This window comes from Saccopteryx bilineata, chromosome 1 (assembly GCF_036850765.1).
Source record: "Saccopteryx bilineata isolate mSacBil1 chromosome 1, mSacBil1_pri_phased_curated, whole genome shotgun sequence".
Taxonomy (NCBI): domain Eukaryota; kingdom Metazoa; phylum Chordata; class Mammalia; order Chiroptera; family Emballonuridae; genus Saccopteryx; species Saccopteryx bilineata.
Genome location: NC_089490.1, coordinates 360,432,547 through 360,445,407, shown reverse-complemented (window position 1 = coordinate 360,445,407; position 12,861 = coordinate 360,432,547). Strand labels below are relative to the sequence as shown.

The window sequence follows — 12,861 nt, the reverse complement described above, 5'->3', positions numbered from 1 at the left end:
AGAAATGAAGGAGCCAAATAAAGATATTTTAGCACAACAGCATGTCAGAGAACTGTGAATAGTTCAAAAATATTTGTGTCCTTAAGTGAAAAGCAGTCTAGTATGGTGGACAAATATAGTAAGCTTTGGAGTCCAAATCTTTACTCTGCCACTAGGAGTGACATGCAGTTCAGTTATGTCATTTGCCAGTTACCAACTTATAAAACATGGGTGATGGAAGAGCCCTCCTCAAAGGGCTGTAAGGCATAAATGAGTCAATATATACAAAATGCTTAGTGCCTGGCACACAGTAAAACAAATGTTCAACAGTGTTATTTCTGCAAAGTACAAGGTACCAGGCTGATTCTCCTCTCAAGAGACTAACAACCAAGTGGGGAGAAAAGACAGTAATCTGTAAAAGATGTAACATAAGGCAGAAAATTAGGTATTAAATGTCCAATGATGAAGTACTGATGAAATGAATATACACTCTCCCAGAACAACTACTTTAAATAAAACTACACTCATCTGTATGTTTAGGTTTAGGTGTTTGTTCAAAATTAAAACCAAAAAAGCAGCTCTAATATTATGTTGAGTCATATGAAATTGTCCACATAGGTCAAAGACAAGCAAATATCAGTATTTTTATATGGTTTAAACCTAACCCTTTTCTACTTACACCTTGTTCACAAAAATTGAAGAGAAGCTCTCCACAGATTTATGGGGGTGGGGGGAGATTGGGAAGGGGAAGAGAAGGAAAACATCTTTACCCCTCTCTTCTCTTGTATAAAATTAAAGGTATTGTCTGTGATCTGTGATAAAAATATAGGGAGATATTTATAGCCTTATACCATTTGATTTCAAGACTACAGTAAAGATACTCACTTATGTCTCTATATAAATGTATTTGAGAGCCATCAGCTTGCAAAGGAGGACATCAAACTTAACTGTTCTTTAATTAAGGAAGGTCAAAGGAATTACTTAATAATTTTGCACAACTATGCTCAATTGACAAAGATGATTTTTGTTTAGGAATCTTAAGAGTAGCGGAGAGCCTGACCAGGGGGTGGCACAGTGTACAGAGTGTTGGACAGGACGTCAAGTACCCAGGTCTGAGACACGGAGGTGCCGACTTGAGCACAGGCTCATCCAGCTTCAGCATGAGGTCGCTGGCTTGAGTGTGGAATCAGAGATGTGACCCCATGGTCGCTGGCTTGAGCAAGGGGTCACTCGCTCTGCTGGAGCCCACTGCCCCCCCCCCCACACCGTCAAGGCACATGTGAGAAAGCAGTCAATGAACAGCTAAGGTGCTGCAACGAAGAAATAATGATTGATGCTTATCTCTCTCCTTTTTTCTCTGTCCCTCTCTCTACCTCTGTCAAAACATAAATTTAAATGAGTAGCAGAGATGTGTTAAAAAATTTCATTCTAAGACTAGATAAAAATATTTAATCAATAAGTAAATATTTCATACTTCTCAGACTATTAATTTAATTAACTCTTTTCTACAAGTTATTTTTTCTTTACAGGGACAGAGAGAGAGAGTCAGAGAGAGGGATAGATAGGGACAGACAGGAACGGAGAGAGATGAGAAGCATCAATCATCAGTTTTTCATTGCGACACCTTAGTTGTTCATTGATTGCTTTCTCATATGTGCCTTGACTGCGGGCTCTCAGCAGACCGAGTAACCCCTTGCTTGAGCCAGAAACCTTGGGTCCAAGCTGGTGAGCATTTTTTATTTTGCTCAAGCCAGATGAGCCCGCGCTCAAGCTGGCAACCTCATGGTCTCGAACCTAGGTCCTCGGCATCCCAGTCCAACACTCTATCCACTGCGCCACCGCCTGGTCAGGCTATTTTCTACAAGTTATGCAGCACACATTTCTCATGCAAAAAGTTAAGAGTTTTTTCCAAGAGCAAGTCCCTGTTAATGGCTATAAGGGCTTGGAGTCAGCCCAGAAGAAGATGCGCAGCCATTTACACTCAACCGAACCCAGCCTGATGCTTTCTCCTTCTATATACAGTCACACTCTGTTACTACTGAGAGATCCCTACACTTACTCAATAGATTAATTACTATACATGCACCTACAACTTAAAATGATATTCAGTGTGGAGGAGAGTAGCTGGAGCCTAATCACACCCCGGCGATCTCCTCATACTGTTTTAAGAAGACACAAAAACCATCTCATCTCAGCAAATCCCTAAAAAGTGATACTTAAGCAAAGACTATTTATCCTATCTGCATCCCTTAAAATGCTGTTAAAGAAACTTGAGATTAAGTAAAATTAGGATACAAGAAGTAATTAATGAGTATGCCTGAAAAGAAGTAAGTATAAATGAGACCACATTAGCTCACCAGTAATTTTCAGGATAATTATTGTAAAAATGAAATAAATACTATAATAGAAATATAGGGATTCATTTATTACTTTTTGGTTTACAAACAAAGGCACCCAATAATGTTTCTATTTACTTCTTATATAAGATTATTAATTTACATTTAAAACAAAAAGCAAAAAACCTGAACCAGTTTCTACCAACACAAGGGAAGAAATAAGATATTTTCCTCCCTGCGTCCAAGCTTTATTACATAGATCAAAGAATGTTTATTTTATACCATCCTTAAGTCAAAGAACATATTGCCATGCTTCTGTGTTGAGTTTTAGGACGTATTAGTACTGCCAAGTCAAATTTAAATACAGTCACAATAGACAAATGCATATGACAGAATTATAAGACTCAAGAGTGAATGGTGGGGGAAAGCAAATGTTTCGCAATACAATTTTATCCAGTGAGTTAAATGAAATATGAAATGTATTTAATTTAAATAGGCTATCCTGTTAAAAACTGAGTTTGTATAGAAAATATAATCAAAAAACTAAAATCCATTTCTAGCAAATAACATTCTAGTAATGATTACCAAAATCTTTAATATCAGGTTAAGCACAAAGTCTAGTTAGTGGGAATTAACAATCTATGTGCGCTTTAAACTAATTTTAGAACTTTAAGTTCTGGAATGACATGCCAATTTATTCATCAGCTTTCTTTTGACAACAGAATTCTGTTAAACAAACATACAAATTTAATGCAGTGGCCTCAGCACAATCCCAGACAGCATTTCTTTAAGTGAGATTATAAGAACAAAGACACAGTTCAAAAGACATATACCCCATATGTATCTTACATATCTGTAGAAGTGCTACCTGATTCTTTTTCAAGATACAAAGACAATTCATCTGAGTCTCAATATATTTGGCAGAAGTATAAAAATTATACAAATGTGAGCATGTTTTCAACACACTGTGGAAACGTATTTGGAGAGCTGGAACACTTGATGCACAGACAGCTATAGTTAACTACGTGGGCCACTTTAAATAAAAGGCATCATCACTTATTCCATCTTTAGACACTGTCATGGTCTCTCACACCTTATGCAAGGTATGGTCCCAGACCAAAGACATTAATATCATTCTAAAGAATATATATATTTATATTTATATACATACTTCTTTTAAAATAATGTTTAAAAGTTTTACTACAGAAAATCTGGCTTCAACATGGAAGCATTTTTCCTTTTCAAGAGTACACACCCGCATGGAAGAAGGTGATTTCCTTTACATTTAGTTTTTTCACAATAACAAAATAAACTTCTTATACATTGTTGTTAAATTGATAAAGAAAATTAAGATGTAAAGTTCTATGCAACTTTTTGTATTGTGAACTGACTTCATTAAACATACTCAAGATATACTGTTGATGATTTAAAAATAGTACAACTTGATCAGCTAAATAAAAACGTTATGCTGATCAATCTGTTAAACCAAATATATGTTAAAACAGTAAAGAGAGTTAACTACCATTGAGGTTTAAAGGGAATTATAATGTATCATTAAAATATACATTAATTTTCTTGCTATTACTTGTTTCTATAATGCATTTCTTTCTAAAGCTAAAACCACATGCAGAAAAAATAAATGATATCTTCAAACTCATTCAACAGTTTGCTACTTTATGTGGTACGTAAATAAAGTCCTTTATTTAATTTTATACACATTATTTTATGCATTACTTTATTTTTCTTGAAGGAATTCAGCTCTCAAGGTCAAAAGTTAGTATGTGTTTACACACATGTGACAACACGTTATGTCTACCTGCAAATACATTCTTCCATAATAATGCACTTTCAAGTTTCACTGGAAAGACAGTATAAGCCTTTTTAAAGTCTTATTAGTAAAATTTATAAAGGGAGGAGAGCAATAGTATGGTGAATCCCTTCCCAAACCCTCACCCCAATTTGCTGAAGTCTCAAGAAATCTTCCAGCTTCAAAACAAGAAAAACATCTCACAAAACTGGCTTCTATTTGGTCATAATATGGACAAAAAAAAATAAAAATGCGTTCTTATTTTTTATGCTAATAGTCTTTAATTCATTTTAATTTTCCTTCAAAAAATACATAGCATATGTTGATATGGATTTTCAAACCCATTTAGATCTAGTAGGATCTTTAGAAATAATGTATAGCCTTCTGATTAGGAAAGCAACTGATTGCTTATAGAAAAATGATATGCATCAGACCTCTAATCAGAGAAAAAACAGTGAGAACATGTCTTTCATGTCTGAGACCACTCAATAACTCACAGGATGACATAAAAATAATTTTAATAAAACTTCAACTGATGAAAATAAAATCAAGAATCAAATATTACTAACTTAGCTAGTATTCCTGTCCAAATAAATGCTTTCCATTGCACTAAAAATTAAAATTAGAAATTCACTATATGTTAAGGCATATTTCAATTAATTATGTTCCAGAATCGCACAGTTATACTGGTCAGTGTTCCCAGATCCCCATTCCGACCCTCATCCCACCCTTTTCCCAAGGGATCAAAATATTAAGTTATGGTTTTGGTGGCTATTGCAGATTTGAGCTGGCATACCACAGTGTGTTAACTAGATTTTTATGAGTATAAACATTAAAATGTTACATAAAATGTACCATAATTTACTCCACACTCCGATCTAAGATGATTTAATGTCTTGACAAAAGGTGAGATGACTTAAGTACATTTTATATTTTGTGCATTTAGACCACCATATATGCATAGATGTTCTAATGCTAAATTCTTGTCTTCAGTATCTCATAGTGCTGGATGCTCGGAAGTATGACAGAAACTTGTAACACAGACTAACCACAAAGTACCAGATGTTTCTTGCCATTTGTGATCTTGCAATAAAAATGCGCCAGATCAGGATCACAAGGACAGTATTGAAACCGTAACGTATGTTCCTCAACCTAAAAGCAAACCAAGAGACATATTAGCCAAGTATTTTCTATAATATTGTTAGATGGCACATAATTAATACTCAATTTTTAACATAAAGTTCAAATTCGTATTAATTTATTTTAAAACTAAAAGTCCTTCAGTTAGAAAGCTAGCAGAAGTCAAACCTGACTGTGCATACTCTGGACTGCAGTCCATCACACAGTGCATTACCTCTCTTAACAATGAACACTAAAAGGTTTTTGATAACAGTGTATTTGGGATGCAAATTTATTCATTCAGCAAATACTGAGCATCCTTTTGTGTGCCAAGCAGTGTGCCAGGTAGCAAGTACACTCTAGGTAAAACAGACAAGTCATTTATTTACATGTTTGGAGCTTTTTCCTTCATGACTAATCTAAACTTGTTTGTTCATTACATCCATCATCCTACAAACAAAATAAGCATTTTTGTGACATCTTTAGCTGCTTACAAGTTGTCAGACAAGAGAACTTACTCCTTCCATTACAGCTGATAATCACATGATCAAAGATGAACTGGACAAAAACTCATTCATAAATGAAACATGGCACTAGCCCTAGACAGGAGGACCCCCTCATTTTCAAAGTAATATGTACTTTATATCTCATGTTTCAAAACACTTCATATATTTTTAATGATGTTAAAAAGAAATACAAACCTTTAGGTATGCAGTAAGGTTAAAGTCCATTAATTTCAAGCAATGTAAAATAGGATTACAATACATCAACACTTGGTGTAGACAAAAGAGCTTTGAATTACATGTCATAAGGTCACTGTTCTGGTTTGTTTCACCACTTACTACAATACAACCTAGGCAAATACAACTTCCCTAAACCTGCGTTCCGTTCCTCATCTATACAACTAACTGCCCTACAAAGCCTCTTATAGTTGGAGGCATGGGAAGAATATGGTAGTCTTGAAACTGTTATAAAAATTGTATTAACAAACTATAAATAAAATAGATTACTATTAAATTTTAACTACATTTCTGAATGACAGATTAACAGTGAATTTTCCTCTTCTATTTTCTGTGTGTTTTTTCTAAACAATCTGTATGTATTACTTTCATAAGAGAGTAAGAGGAATAATTACAACTTTTATAAACAAAGAAAAAATTCCATTAAATGCCATGTTATATCTGTTCTTCTTCCAAAGATATATCAAAGTAGGGTAAAAAATAACAGTAAATAAGTAGTGATTTTTAAAACTAAATTATATCTGCATATAATGCTAAGGAAGAATATAAACTGATGAAGATATTAAGTTTCAACATTAGGCTAAATCAATACTATCAAAATTTCAGTCCAAAGGTAAGCACTTTTCCTAAGTGTGATAGATTGTTAGTACTATCTTTCATTCAATATACCAGCTTACCAAATAAAACTGTAATATTTCTAAGGAAGTAATGACAAAGTCAAATCCATCTAAAACTTACTTGTTCAGATGTTTTCTAGCTGCAGGGAGGCCAGACATTTCTTCATTCAAAACATATTTCTTAGTTCCCATGCAGTAGTTCTCTATGTACTCTGCCCAATATAACTGCCGCACATCAATATTAAAGGTCTACATAAACAAAAAAATTGTTTTTTCACACTGGTCAAAAATTCATACTTTTTCCAAATGACATAATTATAAAATGTTTACCATATTAACTTTTAAAATCTTACTGCTATTTACAAAAATGTTCTTATGTCTGTTCTATATCTTCCATTAAACACAGAAACATTTAGAAGATACTTTGAAAATTCATGTTAGCATTTATAGAGTATATGAAGCGTTAGGCGAAAGAAGCCTGCACCTTCCAAAAAAACCCACAAACAAAAAGACAAAATCCCATTATCTGTCTAGAACTATGTATAACTCACTTTATATATATTAATGCATTTACTTCCAGTTTGTATCTACAGTTCCTTCTCTTCTTAAACATCCTGCATACTATCTAGATTAATTTTCCTAGAGAACAGTATTGACATCAAGAGAAATAATGTTATGCATGACCAGGCAGTGGTGCAGTGGATAGAGCATCGGACTGGGACGCAGAGGACTCAGGTTCAAAACCTCGAGGTCACCAGCTTGAGCGCGGGCTCATCTGGTTTGAGCAAGGCTCACCAGCTTGAGCCCAAGCTTGCTGGCTTGAGCAAGGGGTCACTCTCTCTGCTGTAGCCCCCTGGTCAAGGCACATATGAGAAAGCAATCAATGAACTACTAAGGTGCCACAACAAAGAACTGATGCTTCTCATCTCTCTTCCCTCCTGTCTGTCTGTCCCTATCTGTCCCTATCTCTGTCTCTATCACACACACACACACACACACACACACAAAAGAGAAATGTTATGAAAGCTGGCTTAAGAGTTCAGACAAGAGTTACTAGACCATCTGATGAAAAGGGTAGACAAATCTACAAAGAAAGCATTATAAAAATGCTATTCCATGACAAAATAAGAAGGCCCCGGGTTTGATTCCCGGCCAGGGCACAAAGGAGAAGCACCCATTTGCTTCTCCACCCCTCCGCCACGCCTTCCTCTCTGTCTCTCTCTTCCCCTCCCGCAGCCAAGGCTCCATTGGAGCAAAGATGGCCCGGGCGCTGGGGATGGCTCTGTGGCCTCTGCCCCAGGCGCTAGAGTGGCTCTGGTCGCAACATGGCGACACCCAGGAGGGTCGCAACATGGCGACACCCAGGATGGGCAGAGCATCGCCCCCTGGTGGGCAGAGCGTCGCCCCCTGGTGGGCGTGCCGGGTGGATCCCGGTCGGGCGCATGCAGGAGTCTGTCTGACTGTCTCTCCCTGTTTCCAGCTTCAGAAAAAAATAAAAATAAAAAAAAATAAGAAGGCCATTCCCTACTCAGTGCTCCTCAATACATTTGGATAAAAGATTATTCATTATATACTATCCCTGATTTGAACACAGTGAGTTCTAGACAAAAAAAAAAAGCTACCATAATTTACAAACCATTAAAGAAGGTCATACATATTTGTAAGTGGATTCCCACAGAACAGTGAAAAAGAATGGAACAGAAGCAGTTTCTGAGAAGACAGGCTGAAAATTTTCAAAAAATAATGAGATATCATGGCACAGATTCAAACCTCATATATACTGTAGGCACTCCCACACATCTAGGCATATAAAGCATAAAACCATTAAAAGTCAAGGAGAAAAATTTTAAAGATGTCGGAAAAATACCATATAGAATACATCCAAAGGAACTGACAGTTGACTTCTCAAAAGAAGCAAAGAGAAGCCAAAGACTATGAAAAGATGTCCTGCAAGTGCTCAAAGAAAACTGCTGACACAGAATTCTACACCAGCACAGTATCACTGAAAAAGTAAAGATGTTTCCAGAAGAATAAAAACTAAGAAAATCTGACATCAGTGGAAAACTTACACTAGAGAACATTCTTTAGGCATAATAAAAATGAATCCAGCCTGACCAGGCAGTGGCGCAGTGGATAGAGTGTTGGACTGGGATGCTGAGGACCCAGGTTCGAGATCCCGAGGTCGCCAGCTTGAGCGCGGGCTCATCTGGCTTGAGCAAAAGCTCACCAGCTTGGACCCAAGGTCACTGGCTCCAGCAAGGGGTTACTCGACTGCTGAAGGCCCATGGTCAAGGCACATATGAGAAAGCAATCAATGAACAACTAAGGTGTCAAAAACGAAAAACTGATGATTGATGCTTCTCATCTCTCTGTTCTTGTCTGTCTGTCCCTATCTATCCCTCTCTCTGACTCTATCTCTGCGCCTGTATTAAAAAAAAAAAAAAAAAAGGACAATTATGCTGGTAAATCTATACTTATTGTATAGACTGCAATAAAAATAATGGTTACGAGGCATCTAACACATACAGAATTAAAATATGTAAAAAACAGGTGACAGCCTGACCAGGCGGTGGTGCAGTGGATAGAGCGTTGGACTGGGATGCCAAGGACCCAGGTTCGAGACCCCAAGACTGCCAGCTTGAGCACGGGCTCATCTGGTTTGAGCAAAGCTCTCCAGCTTGGACCCAAGGTTGCTGGCTCAAGCAAGGGGTTACTCGGTCTGCTGTAGCCCCACGGTCAAGACACATATGAGAAAGGAATCAATGAACAACTAAGGTATCGCAATGAGAAACTAATGATTGAGGCTTCTCATCTCTCTCCATTCCTGTCTGTCCCTATCTATCCCTCTCTCTGACTCTCTGTCTCTGTAAAAAAACAAAACGACAACAAAAAAAAACAGGTGACAGCCCTTGTATTTTCCATGAAAAGGTAGAATTAACAGTATTATATTAGATGTTAATAAATTAAGGAAGGATGCTCTAGTAACCTCTAGAACAGAAAAATAATATATTTCTATGTAACTAATACAGATAGGAAAATATGAAACTAAAAATAACCTCAAAGAAAGCAAAAACAAAAAAACACAACAAAACTTAAAACAAGTGGGACAAATAGCACTGAGTCAGGCTTAAATTCAAAATTATTAGAAATTATATTATGGATTAAATCCTCCAATTAGAAGGTCAAAATTATTAGACTGAAAAAAATCCATATGCTATTTATGAGAAATAATTGAAAGGAATACAGAAAAGTTGAAAATAAAAGGGTGGAGAAAGGTATACATTTCTAACAACAATGAATGAAAACGCCATTTGCCCAAGGCCTCACCAGAGTATGAGTATGTTGACAGTTTGCAGTTTTTTGCAAATCTGCTAAATAATAAATATCCAGTTTTAATTTGTACTTCCATTTTTATGAATGAGGTTGGTATCTTTTCATATGGTTAAGATTTATTTAAGAATTATTTTTCTGTAAACTGTTCATCTCTCTAGCCCTTTTTTCAACAGGATTATCGACATTTTTGGCCATGTCTACATAAGCTCCTTATGTAACATGAAATGCACTGAGATACCACTACACGCCACCAAAGTTGTTAAAATTAAAAATTAAAATGCCAAATGTTGGGGAGGATATGGATTAACAGGAACTCATAAACTGTCACTTGGAAAGTAAACTGATATAAGCACTGGAAAATCGTTTGGCATTATCTACTAAATTGAACATACAAGGCCCTGGCTGGTGGCTCAGAGGACGACAGAGTGTCATCCCAGTAAGCCAAGGTTGCGGGTTTGATCTCTCCTCTCCTCTCCTCTCCTCTCCTCTCCCTTCCTCCCCCCCCCTCAAATCAATGAAACAATTAAAAAAAAATTGAACATACAAATACCCTTTGATTCAGCCATTCCATTTCTAGATATATATCATACACAAATGTGTGCACATGCTTCATAGAATTACTCCCAATAACCGAAAACTGAAAATAACTCAAATGTCTATCAACAAAGGAATTGAAAAAAAATATTGTATATCATTTGTATAAAGTTAAAAATGGATAAAATTAACATTAGTGTTTGAATTCAAGACAGATTAGTAGAGAGGACGTAGTGATTGGAAGGGGTATCTTCTGGGGTAATTTCTATATCCTCACCTGAGTGCTCATTTTCTTAATAATTCACTGAGCCGTAGTATATATTGGATGCTGGAATGTGGGGGTGGAGGAAAATATGGAATCAGTGGAAGCTATAATTCTTTCTACCTGAGAATAAAATAAAACCCCAACAGAAAACATCTCCTTTGAGAAACTATAATTATGACCCTGCCCCATAGTCTATTTAAGGCCTATATTTACCTGAGTTATGCTAAAAACCTAATAGATATTTTAAAGGTGGTTTTTAATTTGACATCTAATTAATGCTAGGCAACTGGTGGAAGCAAAGGTAAATCTTTTTTGGAAAACTGCAATTTCAATGTAGGCTTCAAAAAAATTCCCATAGAAATCCTCAAGGATTATGAATTTACAGTTAAACATCAATTTAAAAAAATCATGAGTAAGACCCAGTTTAAACAGATAGCAGATTAGATGCTGCACAGCCTATAGGAGTATGAATGACCTGAACTCCAGTTGAAAACAATGTTTCAGATGTTTCAAGAAAATTTCTAATAATTGTTTAAGAAATGTCTATCAGATTTAAAAAGTAAATTGAAATTCTAAAAATAAAAATATAATTAACTGATACCCAAAATTCAACTGGGTGGTTTAGACACTACTGATAACTGCCACAGAGAAATAATCCAGAATTCAGGCCAGAAACAAAAAGATACAAAATATGAAATTAAAATTAAAAGACCTGAAGGAATGACCTAACAGACACTAAAATTTCACAAGACGATGAAGAATAATGAAGAGGCAGTATCTGAAGAAACAATGGCTAAGTATTTTCCTGAGTTGCTAAAAAAATATCAAACTTTAGATCCAGGAAGACCAACCTCAACAGCATAAAGTTTTTAAAAATTACACTCACATTCATAGTAAACTGAAGAACATCAAGCAGAGAGAAAAACTATTGAAAAGGAGCCAAGAATAACATCACCTGAAAGGAAGCAGCAAATTAGACTGACTTTTCAATGGCAACAACATAAGACAGAATATGAATGAAAAAACCCCTTACTAAATCATATTCAGATATTCTTGGTACAGTATATTTTTAAGGCAAAAAGAAAAAGATCCAAAAAGAGAAGATACAGTAGCAAAGACAGTGGTAAACATATAGTTAAATCTATATAAAACTGAACAAAATAATCATTTCTATGTAAAAGGTTTAAATAGAAAACTAAAGTAATGGATAACCACATAAACTGATGATGGTTGTAATCACAGCTAAAACATTTTCAAGTCCTCAAATTCATTGAGAAAGAGGCTATAGAAATCACTTAATTTAGGCTGTTAGGTATGTACATTAAAATATCTAAGGTAACCATGGCCCTGGCTGGATTGCTCAATGAATAGAGCATCGAACTGGCACGCCAAGATGGCAGGTTCAATCCCTGGTCAGTGCGCAACCAGAAGCAACCGATGCGTGCACAACTAAATGGAACTAAGTGGAACAATGAGTTGATGCTTGTCTCTCTCTCTCTCTCTCTCAAATCAATGGAAAAAAAAATTTTTTTTAAATATATCTAAGGTAACCTCAAAAAGATCAAACATTTTTAGTTTCAAATTAACAGCGAGAGAAATGTGGAATGATAAAAAGTAAAAGAATGCAAAACAATTTCTGAAGAAAGGCTTTTCTCAAAATTCAAAGAAAACAAAGTATTTGAGGAAAAATACATAAAGAAACCAAAGTTCTCTTTTAACCTGGCAATAAAAAAACGAGTATTTCAATCATATTTTTAAAATATCTGTCATTCATAAATACTTACCTTATAAATTCTAAGGTAAAGCAATTTTATTTCATAACTAACAATTATGACTGAAGCTTTAAATGAAAAGACAATAAATAGATCAATGACTTTCTTGCATAATGGTTGTGGAAAATACCCAATTATTTCTCAGGTTACTGATGGCTGTCTAATTTGTAAACTACTGAATTTCTAATAGAAAATACTTGCCTTTTTATCTTCAGGATTTAGTTGGTTCATTAACATATTGACATTGTCAGTATTCCAAACCCAAGAATTACTTGTGAAATATTCAAGAAGTAGCATAGCTTTGTGAAGACGAGTTATTGCTTTCATCATCCTGTATTATAAGAAAATGACAGATTCAT

At 35.4% G+C, this 12,861-nt stretch overlaps 1 protein-coding gene across 1 annotated transcript in view; it reads right to left on the bottom strand.

Moving 5' to 3' along the window:
* Nucleotides 1–2,389: 2,389 nt before the first annotated feature.
* Nucleotides 2,390–12,861, bottom strand: part of FAR1 (fatty acyl-CoA reductase 1) — a 67,461-nt gene continuing 56,989 nt past the window's right edge. The window contains exons 10-12 of the mRNA XM_066251008.1: nucleotides 12,704–12,833; nucleotides 6,720–6,847; nucleotides 2,390–5,274 (exon numbers count right to left, since the gene is read on the bottom strand). Of these exons, the coding sequence (XP_066107105.1) occupies nucleotides 5,112–5,274; nucleotides 6,720–6,847; nucleotides 12,704–12,833 (421 nt within the window). The 3' untranslated portion in view covers nucleotides 2,390–5,111. The remainder of the gene's footprint in view (nucleotides 5,275–6,719; nucleotides 6,848–12,703; nucleotides 12,834–12,861) is intronic.